The sequence below is a fragment of the Hemiscyllium ocellatum genome, chromosome 1 (assembly GCF_020745735.1).
Source record: "Hemiscyllium ocellatum isolate sHemOce1 chromosome 1, sHemOce1.pat.X.cur, whole genome shotgun sequence".
Classification (NCBI taxonomy): Eukaryota; Metazoa; Chordata; class Chondrichthyes; order Orectolobiformes; family Hemiscylliidae; genus Hemiscyllium; species Hemiscyllium ocellatum.
In genome coordinates, this window is record NC_083401.1 from 131454215 (window position 1) to 131466974 (window position 12760).

At 43.9% G+C, this 12760-nt stretch overlaps 1 protein-coding gene across 8 annotated transcripts in view; it reads right to left on the reverse strand.

The window, feature by feature from the left end:
- Window positions 1–2049: 2049 nt before the first annotated feature.
- Window positions 2050–12760, reverse strand: part of arhgap24 (Rho GTPase activating protein 24) — a 452465-nt gene continuing 441754 nt past the window's right edge. For all 8 annotated transcript variants that reach the window (XM_060826012.1, XM_060826031.1, XM_060826021.1 and 5 more), the window contains one exon: window positions 2050–2859. In XM_060826012.1, coding sequence (XP_060681995.1) covers window positions 2616–2859 — 244 coding nt within the window. In that variant the 3' untranslated portion in view covers window positions 2050–2615. The remainder of the gene's footprint in view (window positions 2860–12760) is intronic.

Genomic DNA, 12760 nt, shown 5'->3' on the forward strand with positions numbered 1-12760 from the left:
CTGTGTTCTGCTGGGTCTGCTGGAGGGACAGGACTTATCCAGGGATAGTGAGATGGGACATTGTCTGTAAGGTGTGATTCCGTGTGTACAATTACATCAGGCTGCTCTTTGTCTGTGAGACAGCTCTTGTAATTTCAGCATGAGCCCCCATAGTAAGTAAGGAGGACTTTGCAAGGTCAACAGGGCTGTTTTTACCATTGCCATTTCTTGCGTCTAGATCGATGGCAGGTGGGCTTTCATTCCTTTGTTTGTCCCTTTCCAGTGGTTTGCGGTTGACTAGGCCATTTCAGAAAGCAGCTGAGAGTCAGTCACATGGCTATGCGCCTGTCAGTTAAGGATTGCTCACATTGCTTAGTAACACAGATTGTAAATGCAGAACCTGCTTTTCACAGGAATTAAGCAAAGTCAAGGCACACTCAAACACTGGTACAGAATGTGTTAGTTTCAGCAATTTGTTAGGTTATCTGGTAATCAATTAGTGTAGAAACACAGATTTATTAATAATGGTGCCCGGCTAATCTTAAAGGCATAGGACAAGTACTAAAGTAGACACAATTCCCATCAGACATGCACTGACTGTAAATTCTTTATAAAGGTGAAAGTTTACACCTTCAGGGCCTATGTCTGAAACAGTGAAACACCTAACTGTTTGGTCACTAGACTCCTTCCCAGGATTCATCAGGATTCTCTTGTTCTGAATTCGGCCAACACCTGAACTGCTGCAATCAAAATGAGTCCCATCTCCAGCCTAGCTGCAGCTCCTGAAAATATTCGCTACAGGCCTCCCCCAAACAGGTAACTGGAAAATATATCTGTCCAAATCTGAAGCCACGAGGCGTTGGAGATGTTCTCCCAATTCCAGATTCATTCCCAAGTCCATTTTAAATTCCTGTTCAGCCACCTCCAAGTTACTTCTCCCAAAGCTGGTCCCTTTCAGTGATACAGGAGCACTCAATTAACACTGGTGTCTTCAGCAAACTGCCTCAGGACGAGCAACAAGAATTCATATAAATCCTTCAAGACAAAATCTATTAAAAAAGAGAAGTAAGATTGTGGTATTAAGATCCAATTTAGAGCCTGCAGTGACTGATCAGCCAAATGTGTAGATTACCTACACTGCTATAATTTGCAACCCTGCCTCTTGGACCATGCATCTTAGATTTGGTGTAAAGAACATATCACTCAGGCATTATGAATGAAGACTTGTATTGTATCAAGGGAGGAAGGTACCCATAAAAAGGATCATCTGCCAGAAATGAACCTAGAAATACATTTGTTAGATCATTCTACTCCGAAGCAAAGTTGGGAAAACTAGTGCTGGAGAAAATAACTTCTCTTCAGGAATCGCTGCATTAACTACATTGCCAGGTACTAATGTTAGCAATATATGGAACTGGTGTATCCATGATGCTGGAATGCGGTGTTAAAAACAAATGGCAGTGACACAGCAATAAGTGCAGTCGCACCTGGTGTACTGCGTACAGTTCTGGTCACTACATTATCAAAAGGATGTGGAAGCTATGGAAAGGGTTCAGAGGAGATTTACTAGAATATTACCTGGGATGGAGGGAAGGTCTTATGAGGAATGGCTGAGGAACTTGAGACTGTTATCATTACAGAGAAGAAGGTTGAGAGGTGACTTAATTGAGGCATATAAGATAATCTGAGGGTTAGATAGGATGAACAGTGAGAGCCTTTTTCCTCGGATGGCGATGGCTAGCATGAGGGGACATAGCTTTAAGTTGAGGGGTGATAGATGTAGGACAGATGTCAGAGGCAGTTTCTTTACTCAGGGAGTAGTAGAGGTGTGGAACACACTGTCTGCAACAGTAGTAGACTCGCCAACTTTAAGGGCATTTCAATGGTCTTTGGATAGGCATAAGGATGAAAATGGAATAGCGCAGGATAGATAGGCTTCAGATTGGTTCTACAGGTCGGCGCAACAGTGAGGGCCGAAGGGCCTATATTGCGCTGTAATGTTCTATGTTCTAAAGCAATACGCTTACAAAGAGGTTTCATTTGTTATTTCTTTTTATAAAATATGTACACTTTTTTGGTCATGAACAAGTAAAATGGCACATGAAGCATCGCCACACTAGTCAATATTTTAACTCTATATATCCCATTGTCCATTCCATAACCTCTAAAATTCATCCAGTTTCTTTTGTCCCCAACAAGAAAGGGGAGTCACAAAAAAAATTACAAAACAGGCCAACTGTACCACAATGCTAAAAAATAGCTGTTAAGTGCAAGTTAAAAAGCTTTGATAAAAAGCTAGATTGCAACATAATAATATTAACTGTAGCAGTTTAAATACAAGGCTATCGTTAAAAGATTTCTTTCTTGGTTTGACATACATTTTTTTGATAGGTGCCACAGATTTAGTTTTTATTTAAGCTATATACACAACCAGCTCTAACACTGAACAGTAGCATAATTACATGGAGCTTATAGGTTATAATAACATGGTAAGTATACAATTAAAATACTGGCAAGTACAGTTGAAACATATTTCTTTCCTTCAAGGTTTTGAATTTTCATGAGTGCTAACACTAGTCAGGTGACCAGTCACCTGACATTCCCCCTTGCTATCCATTGTCTTAATCTTTCAATCTTTACTGTATCCAAATGGTGTTACTTCTATCCGGTCTTCGTGTCTCCACAGTAAGGTCACCAAATGTCGAGAAAAATTGCTCCATTTCCTTTTGCAACATCTCATTGCGTTTCTCAGCATCCTCCCGGGCACGCTCTGTGTTCCTCATCTTTATTTCCACCATGGTGTACTTCTTCCTTTCCTGGTCCAGCTCGTCGTGAAGTGTCATCACTTCTGACTCCAGCTCAATGTTTCTTTGCTCCAAACTGCAAAGAAGAAGAAGAAATGAGTAAAAATGACAGGGAAATTATCAAAGATTTGTGTTAGTTCTGAAAGATATAACAATCAGATTGCATGTTGATCTCACTCCCCTTGCAAAGACCAAAGTTTATAATGCTACCTAAACATGAAACGTCTGTTGAGACGAAAGTGACATCCTCAATAGGGTGATTGGTTAATGGTAGTGGGCTAAGATGGGGAGTTGGATTGTCATATTTCTATCACAGAAACAGGAGTAGGCCATTCAGCCACTTGAGCCTGTTCTGTCATTCAGTGAGACAATCGCTGGCCTGTGGCATAACTCCATATCCCTTAATATCTTTGCTTAACAAAGAAAAAAAAATCTGAATTTATTTGTTAGGAAGTAAACCTGATGTTGTCAATTGACTATCTGTTGTGTAAACAAACTTATTTTCTGTCAGAATTTAGTTCAACAAAAATGAATATTTAATTGTTTTTGTAATGTATTGATACATAGAAGAACTGTGGGGTGGAGCGTGTGTGTGTGAGAGAGAGAGAGACAAGAGTGTGAGAGATAGATGGATGGGTAGATGTATGGGTAGATGGAGAGAGAGAGAGAGAGAGAAAAAAAAGAGGTTGGTGGAGATAATTCTATACAGACTTTCTCAAACACAAGCTGCAGTCATTGTCAGGTACATCCTGAGTATGCATTCAGAGTAGATCCTGATGTTAATCATAACTCAATTGTCATTGGGTTACAGAATTTGCCACTTTCTGTAAATTTCTGTTCCCAGTTACTTTCTGTTCATTTCTTTTTACTGCTTTTAAGAATGACACCAGAATTGTGAGAGACATTCTATGCTTTACATTGAAATTCAGTGTGAAGGATTATTGGCTCTTAACAAATATGTTTGCATGGGGTTATGGTGATTTCATTTGAGGCTTCACAGCTGGATAGGAATATTAAAGCTCATAATAATATCCAAAAGGCAGTGAGAGCTGGTTTGGATAATGATGCAGAATTTGCTCTGGTCTTCTCTGAAGTGTCAGTCCTTGCTGATTTAAAAGTCTTAAGATTCTTATTCTGTGATGTCAGTGAGATGCAAGATGAAGATTTAGCAAGGCATTGAGACAATCCCCAAAATGGAGATTTAGTGAAACAGTAACCCCATAGTCCATGCTGTCTAACCTGATAAGGAAAAGGTCAATTGCAAATACTTAACTGGGTGGGACAGTAGCTCAGTGGTTAGCAGTGCTGCCTCACAGTGCCAGGGAACCAGGTTCAATTCCAGCCTCAGGTGACTGTGTGGAGTTTGCACATTGTCCACATTCTGCATAGGTTTCCTTGGGGTGCTATGGTTTCCTCCCACAGTCCAAAGATGGTGAAGGTAATCGTTTACAGATTTGCTCAAACACAAGCTGGGGTCACTGCCAGATACATCTTGTGAGTAAGCATTCAGAATTGATCAGGTGGGTTGCCCATATATCCCAAGGATGTGCAGGTTAGTTGGATCAGCCATGGGAAATGTAGGGTTAGAGGGATAGAGTGGGATGCTCTGCAGAGGGTCAATGTGGACAATGGGCCAAATTGTCTACTTTCACACTATAGGATTCTATGACTGGAAAGGGAAGACATGGGCCAGAGCTTTTGTGCAGATTGGGGGTGGGAGTTTGTGGTTTGACTAAAATGGCGTCACAGATCCAAATTTGGAGTACTGCCACTTGGCATCCATTATATTGGTCATGGGGGAGAAGGGGAGGAGAGGGAATGGAGAATGGGGATGAGAGTTTGCACTTCAAATGTGCACATTTCACTATGACAGCTGCACATATACAACTGCAGCTTCCCTCCAGACTGGGCCAACTTTCATAAAGAGAGAGAGTGGGAAGTCTAAATCTTGTGCAGTTACTTGTTGCAGAGGAATGGTCCCAGAAAACTTTTGGGAGAGGTCAGATGGTCCTTTGGGATTATTAATAATAAACATTAATATGAATTTAAAAGTGGATAAACTCATTGGAACTGTCAAGCTGTCAGAGTATTTAAATCTTCAAAAGAAAACTGCAATGCTACAAGTAAGTGCTTGCTATTTGACTTCATAACTTAAGTCATTACAAGATTAGTGTTGCATGACTTGTTTCACAATCTATCATTATTACAGTGGGATGTGTATCAGTTCATAGGTTGATTGATAGCTCCTCGGGCTAATAAAGTCTCTGAAATATGGGATAAAAGAGAATTAAATGTAAATGTAAAAGAGAATTAAATGTAATGAATTCAATATTTTTGTAAAATAATGAATTCATCAATAAACATTAAATAACATTATCTATGGCATCTCCTGAGTTCTTCCAATGTTTGAATTGACATGGAGAGTTTAAGGGTAGGGTGCTGGATGAGGGCATAAGTTGGCAACAAATTGCCATGGGGATTGTTGAGGGCTGCACATTTGCATGGAGTCCATACCGACCCTCCAAAGAGCATCCCACCCAGACTCACCCCTCCTTACCCTGCACTTGCCACGGCTAACCCACCAGCCTGCATATCCATGGTCACTATGTGCTATTTAACATGTCCAATCACCTAATCTGCACATCTTTGGACTATCGGACAAAACCCTTGCAGACATGGGAGAATGTGCAAACCCTACACAGACAGTTGCCAGAGGCTGGAATTGAACATGGGTCCTTGGCACAATCTTGTACAATAAAACTTTTCATCCCTGGACCCGCCCTGGTACATCATTTCTGCATCATCTCGGCAACAACTGTCAGTGACATATTCTAAAGATCCATTGAATAAAGGATTGAAATATCACTTTGGGATAGAAATTGTTCGCTGCCATTTTTTGTGTAAGAGATTGTGACTTATGTATTGGTCACAATCTATTGTCATGGTGTTTGGCTCTGCCTCCTCATTTACCTTAGGGTAGCACTGGGTTAAGCAGGGCCTATGCTGCTGCCTACCAGACTATTTAGCAGGGACATTAGTGCATTAGTAGCATTGGTCTACAGCACAGAAAAAGCCCTTTGGCCCATAAAGTTTGTACCAATCACCAATTCCTTTTTCACCGCAGAGAGGGGCGCGAGCTGGGCGGAAGTGAGGTTGGAGCGCAGAGCTGGTCGGGAAGCTAAGTGATTGGTATTTGAGTGGGTGTGTTCTAGACGCCAGGCCCTACTTCGTAGGGCCTCCCTCCCATCCTCCTCCTCTAACCTAACTTTAAAGTCCACAGGTAAGCGACTCAGTGTTATTGACTCAGTGTTCTTGTTTTGGAGACAAAGTGTACAGTCATGGCAGCGCAGGCAGTGGAATGTTCCTCCTGCAGGATGTTTGAGGTAGGGGTGACCACCGATAATCCTGCCGACTTCGTCTGCAGGAAATGCAGTCAGATCCTGCTCCTCACCGAACGAGTTAGGGAACTGGAACTGGAGTTGGAAGAACTGAGGATTATTCGAGAGGCTGAGAGGATGATTGATAGAAGCTACAGGGACATAGTTACGCCGGAGAACAGAGGTAGCTGGGTAACAGTTAGAGGTGGGAAGGGGGAGAAGCAGGCAGTGCAGGGTTCCTCTGTGGTCGTTCCCCTAAACAATAAGTATACAGCTTTGGAAACTGTTGGGGGGGACAGCCTTGCAGGTGTAAGCTGCAGCGACAGGGTCTGTGGCGTGAGGTCTGGCTCTGAGACTCAGAAGGGAAAGGGGGAGAGGAGGAGAGCGCTAGTTATAGGAGACTCTCTAGTTAGAGGGACGGACAGGCGGTTCTGTGGACATGGGCGAGACTCTCGGATGGTTTGTTGCCTCCCGGGTGCCAGGGTCCAAGACGTCTCGGACCGTATCTTCAGAATCCTTAAGGGGGAGGGTGTGCAGCCAGAAGTCGTGGTACACATTGGCACCAATGACATAGGTAGGAAGAGGGGTGGGGAGGTCATTCAAGAGCTCAGGGAGTTAGGCTGGAAGCTAAAAGCTAGGACAGACAGAGTCGTCATCTCTGGGTTGTTGCCGGTGCCACGCGACAGTGAGGCAAGGAATAGGGAGAGAGTGCAGTTGAACACGTGGCTGCAAGGATGGTGTAGGAGGGAGGGCTTCAGGTATTTGGACAATTGGACTGCATTCTGGGGAAGGTGGGACCTGTACAAACAGGACGGGTTGCACCTGAACCAGAAGGGCACCAATATCCTGGGGGGTAGGTTTGCTAGCACTCTTCGGGGGGGGTTTAAACTAATTTGGCAGGGGGATGGGATCCGGACTTGTAGTCCAGCAAGTAAGCTAGCTGTTTGTCAGGATGTCCAAGAACGTAGGGAGGCTGTGGAGAAGGTAGCACTGACAGGGAATACTTGCGGACACAGAGATGGGCTCAAGTGCGTATACTTCAACGCAAGGAGTATCAGAAATAAGGTGGGTGAACTTAAGGCGTGGATCGGTACCTGGGAATATGATGTTGTGGCCATCACGGAAACGTGGATAGATGAGGGACAGGAATGGTTATTGGAGGTTCCTGGTTACAGATGTTTCAGTAAGATTAGGGAGGGTGGTAAAAAAGGAGGGGGGGTGGCATTGCTAATTAGAAATGGTATAACGGCTGCAGAAAGGAAGTTTGAGGGGGATCTGCCTTTGGAGGTAGTATGGGCTGAAGTCAGAAATAGGAAAGGTGCAGTCACCTTGTTGGGTGTTTACTATAGGCCCCCCAACAGCAGCAGAAATGTGGAGAAACAGATTGGGAAACAGATTTTGGAAAGGTGCAGAAGCCACAGGGTCGTAGTCCTGGGCGACTTCAACTTCCCAAATATTGATTGGAAGCTCTTTAGATCAAGTAGATTGGATGGGGCGGTGTTTGTGCAGTGTGTCCAGGAAGCTTTTCTAACTCAGTATGTAGATTGTCCAACCAGAGGGGAGGCCATATTGGATTTGGTACTCGGTAATGAACCGGGACAAGTGATGGGCTTGTTAGTGGGTGAACATTTTGGTGATGGTGACCACAATTCTGTGACTTTCACCTTGGTTATGGAGAGAGATAGGTGCACACAACAGGGTAGATTTTACAATTGGGGGAAGGGAAATTACGATGCGGTAAGACAGGATTTGAGGAGCATAAGTTGGGAGCATAGGCTGTCAGGGAAGGATGTGGTGGAAATGTGGAACTTTTCAAGGAGCAGATACGACGTGTCCTTGATAGGTACCTATCAGGCAGGAAAGAAATGGTCGTGTGAGGGAGCCTTGGTTGACGAGGGAGGTTGAATGTCTAGTAAAGAGGAAGAAGGAGGCTTACATAAGGTTGAGGAAACAGGGTTCAGACAGAGCAGTGGAGGGATACAGGATAGCCAGAAGGGACCTGAAGAAAGGGATTAGGAGAGCTAAGAGAGGGCATGAAAAATCCTTGGCGGATAGGATCAAGGATAACCCCAAGGCATTTTATGCGTATGTGAGAAACATGAGAATGACGAGAACGAGGGTAGGTCCGATCAAGGACAGTAGTGGGAGATTGTGTATTGAGTCGGAAGAGATAGGAGAGGTCTTGAATGAGTACTTTTCTTCAGTATTTACGAACGAGAGGGACCGTATTGTTGAAGAGGAGAGTGTGAAACAGATTGGTAAGCTAGAAGAGATACTTATTAGGAAGGAAGATGTGTTGAACATTTTGAACAACTTGAGGATAGACAAGTCCCCCGGGCCTGACGGTATATATCCTAGGATTATGTGGGAAGCAAGAGAGGAAATTGCAGTACCATTGGCAATGACCTTTTCGTCTTCACTGTCAACGGGGATGGTACCAGGGGACTGGAGAGTAGCGAATGTTGTGCCCCTGTTCAAAAAAGGGAATAGGGATAACCCCGGGAATTACAGGCCAGTTAGTCTTACTTCTGTGGTAGGCAAAGTAATAGAAAGGGTACTGAGGGATAGGATTTATGAATATCTGGAAAGACACTGCTTGATTAGGGACAGCCAGCACGGATTTGTGAAGGGTAGGTCTTGCCTTACAAGTCTTATTGAATTCTTTGAGGAGGTGACCAAGCATGTGGATGAGGGTAGAGCAGTGGATGTAGTGTACATGGATTTTAGTAAGGCATTTGATAAGGATCCCCATGGTAGGCTTATGCGGAAAGTCAGGAGGCATGGGATAGAGGGAAATTTGGCCAATTGGATAGAAAACTGGCTAACCGGTCGAAGTCAGAGAGTGGTGGTAGATGGTAAATATTCAGCCTGGAGCCCAGTTACAAGTGGAGTTCCGCAGGGATCAGTTCTGGGTCCTCTGCTGTTTGTAATTTTTATTAATGACTTGGATGAGGGAGTCGAAGGGTGGGTCAGTCAATTTGCAGATGATACGAAGATTGGTGGAGTTGTGGACAGTGAGGAGGGCTGTTGTCGGCTGCAAAGGGACTTAGATATGATGCAGAGCTGGGCTGAGGAGTGGCAGATGGAGTTCAACCCTGCCAAGTGTGAGGTTGTCCATTTTGGAAGAACAAATAAGAATGCGGAATACAAGGTTAACGGTAGGGTTCTTAGTCAGGTGGAGGAACAGAGGGATCTTGGGGTCTATGTACATAGATCTTTGAAAGTTGCCACTCAGGTGGATAGAGCTTGTAAGAAGGCCTATGGTGTATTAGCGTTCATTAGCAGAGGGATTGAATTCAAGAGTCGTGAAGTGATGTTGCAGCTGTACAGGACTTTGGTTAGGCCACATTTGGAGTACTGTGTGCAGTTCTGGTTGCCTCACTTTAGGAAAGATGTGGAAGCTTTGGAGAGGGTGCAGAGAAGATTTACCAGGATGTTGCCTGGAATGGAGAATAGGTCGTACGAGGATAGGTTGAGAGTTTTTGGCCTTTTCTCATTGGAACGGTGAAGGACGAGGGGTGACTTGATAGAGGTTTATAAGATGATCAGAGGAATAGATAGAGTAGACAGTCAGAAACTTTTTCCCCGGGTACAACAGAGTGTTACAAGGGGACATAAATTTAAGGTGAAGGGTGGAAGGTATGGGGGAGATGTCAGGGGTGGGTTCTTTACCCAGAGAGTGGTGGGGGCATGGAATGTGCTGCCCGTGGGAGTGGTAGTGTCAGAATCATTGGCGACCTTTAAGCGGCAATTGGATAGGTACATGGATGGGTGCCTAATCTAGGATAGATGTTCGGCACAACATCGTGGGCCGAAGGGCCTGTTCTGTGCTGTATTGTTCTATGTTCTATGTTCAATCAAAAACAACAATGACATAACTATTCTAATCCTATTTTCCAGCACTTGACCTATAGCCTTGTATGTTGTAACCCTGACAACATCTGCAAACTGTTATGTTATGCATGTGCTACAGCCAGCCCTACTTCAAATGTTACAATGAATCAGCAAAAGGCATCATTGAATACTTTTGTTGGAAGAGAGCAGTGCCAGCAATCTGGGAGAGCACTGTCAAGATTCATGGATGTGGTGCTAGATGCCTTTGCCATGTTGGTGAGATGCTGGCTTACTTTGCCGGCCAGCCTGTCAGCCTTCAGATACTGACAAGCAGCATGGCGACTCCAGCTCCAATTTGGCAGGAGGGATGGCCCAAAGTTGGCACACTCTCTGCAGCAGCAACTCCATCTCCCTGTGGCACCACAGACCAAACACATCGTCACTCATTCTTAACCCCCCCATCCCTGGCTTTTGCAGCGTTGATAGGGAAGGTCACCAAATCCCCCACTCTTCATGCGAGGAAGCAGCAACACTCTCTGTCCAGTCTCAGCACACAACACAAACTACTGCAATAACATTCCATGCTCACTGGCACAGCCTACAATGTCAGAAGTTACTATAAGTTAGTTTCCCTGTACGTTTGGTGTTGGGCACTTTAATTGATATTCGCACAGGACCCTGCTTGAAACTGAACACGTTCTTTTTGGTGAGTGACAAGCAGATCTGGTGAATGGATGTAAATTTACAAATAGAGTGTTAAATCAGCTGGGAGGGCAGGGTTGCCACAGCAACACCATTCCATGGCTTCTAGCGCAGACTGAACTCTAATGGGAGGACTCCTCTCACCACAGAGTACCACATGGGTCACTCTGGAAGTGAGATGTACAGTGCATCCGAGTTAGAGTCTTTACCTTATACAGTGCCACCTCTGAATTTCACAAACACTGTCTTTTCTCCCTTTTACAATTTGTTTTGGGATCAGATTCTGGCCTTGAGTAAGCCAGAAATTGTGTCTGGACTGGGTCATTAATCGAGAGATTCCAGCTTCTTGTCTTTGACTCAGGGATGGGGTGGAGGCTTTTTGGGGATGGTGGTGGTTGGAGGTGGAGGCTGTGGGTCCAGGAGACAGAACTTCCTCTGATGGCCACATGATTGCACATTCTCCCTTCCCTGTCTCCCAGGAAGCAAACTGCTACATTATCCTTGTTAACTGCTAAAGCAAAGCAAAGTTAATAGCATGGTTAACATTGTCCTCCTAAAGGTTTGCTAAGCCAAGTTAGAGTAATAGAGGGGCAGAACCCTAATGGGATCTTATGTCCTATTGAAGGTCATTGATAACGAAGCAGAAAATAATAATCTTTTGTGAAGGAGGAAATGTGATTTCATACGGAACTGCCCATCATTGAATATGTACTTCATGCCACATTCGAAATACAATCATGTATTTACAGGAGCTACAGCAGTTTCCAGCTGCTGCATTGAAGCTGTACATCAGAAGTCACTATATGCACGAAACAAGTAAACTACAAAAGGTTTTGTTGGTTATGTTCACCTACTACCATCCTTAGAAATCATAGTTGTTAATTTATCTTCACAAAAAAAGAACATAACACTGGAGAGCTACTCAGAGCTATTTCAGATGCTGCATGATGCAAGTTAACAGTCTCAAGAGCATATGACTTGCTGCTTGTGTAAAATGTAAATTCACATTCCTCTGTAAACAGCAATGCTACAACTATTGAATTCCCCATGATGATTGCTGGAACGGATGATAATTTTAAGTGAGGAACATCTGGATTTCTTACTTTTCCCAGCAGCTACCCTCTGGCACCAGTACAGCTGGAAAATGGTACAGAGAAGGTTTGCTACAAGACCAAAGATTTCAGTTCATCATTTGTCTGCTACAATTGAAATCAGCATCAAAATGAGTGCATCATGTGTAAAAGGGATCTGAGGCATCTATGAAGGCTATTTACTGAAAAGTTTTGGTTTTAAGATCTCTAGTATTGTAGTACCTGGTTGTTTAACTCGCATAGGGAAATTTCTAGGCATGTGGAAATAGTTAGAAAACTAATAAAGAAAGTAATAAATTAATACAGAGCCCCTTAGTTCAAATGGCAGATGTAATGATTTTAGAAAACATTTGAGAATTCCAAGTCAAGAAACAATCCAACAAAGTTACTTTTGCCCATTCACCCAACCTATCTAGGCCCATTACTTATGTCTTCATCACAACTAGATTAGATTACTTACAGTGTGGAAACAGGCCCTTCGGCCCAACAAGTCCACACTGACCCGCCGAAGCGCAACCCACCCATACCCCTACATTTACCCCTTATCTAACATTACGGCAATTTAGCATGGCCAATTCACCTGACCTGCACATCTTTGGACTGTGGGAGGAAACCGGAGTACCCGGAGGAAACCCACGCAGACACGGGGAGAATGTGCAAACTCCACACAGTCAGTCGCCTGAGCTGGGAATTGAACCCGGGTCTCTGGCACTGTGAGGCAGCAGTGCTAGCCACTGTGCCACCGTGCCGCCCACAATATGCCCTCCCACCTATTTTTGTATTATCAGCAAACTTAGATCCATAGATAGCAAATAATTGGAGTCCTAGGACTGATCCTTGTGACCAGTTACATCATTCCAACCTATAAAAGATCCATTCATCCCAAAAGTCTTATGTGTTCACCAATTCTCAATCCACGTTAATACTTTGTGCAATACCATAAGTTCCTATCTTGTACAATAACCTTTTGTCA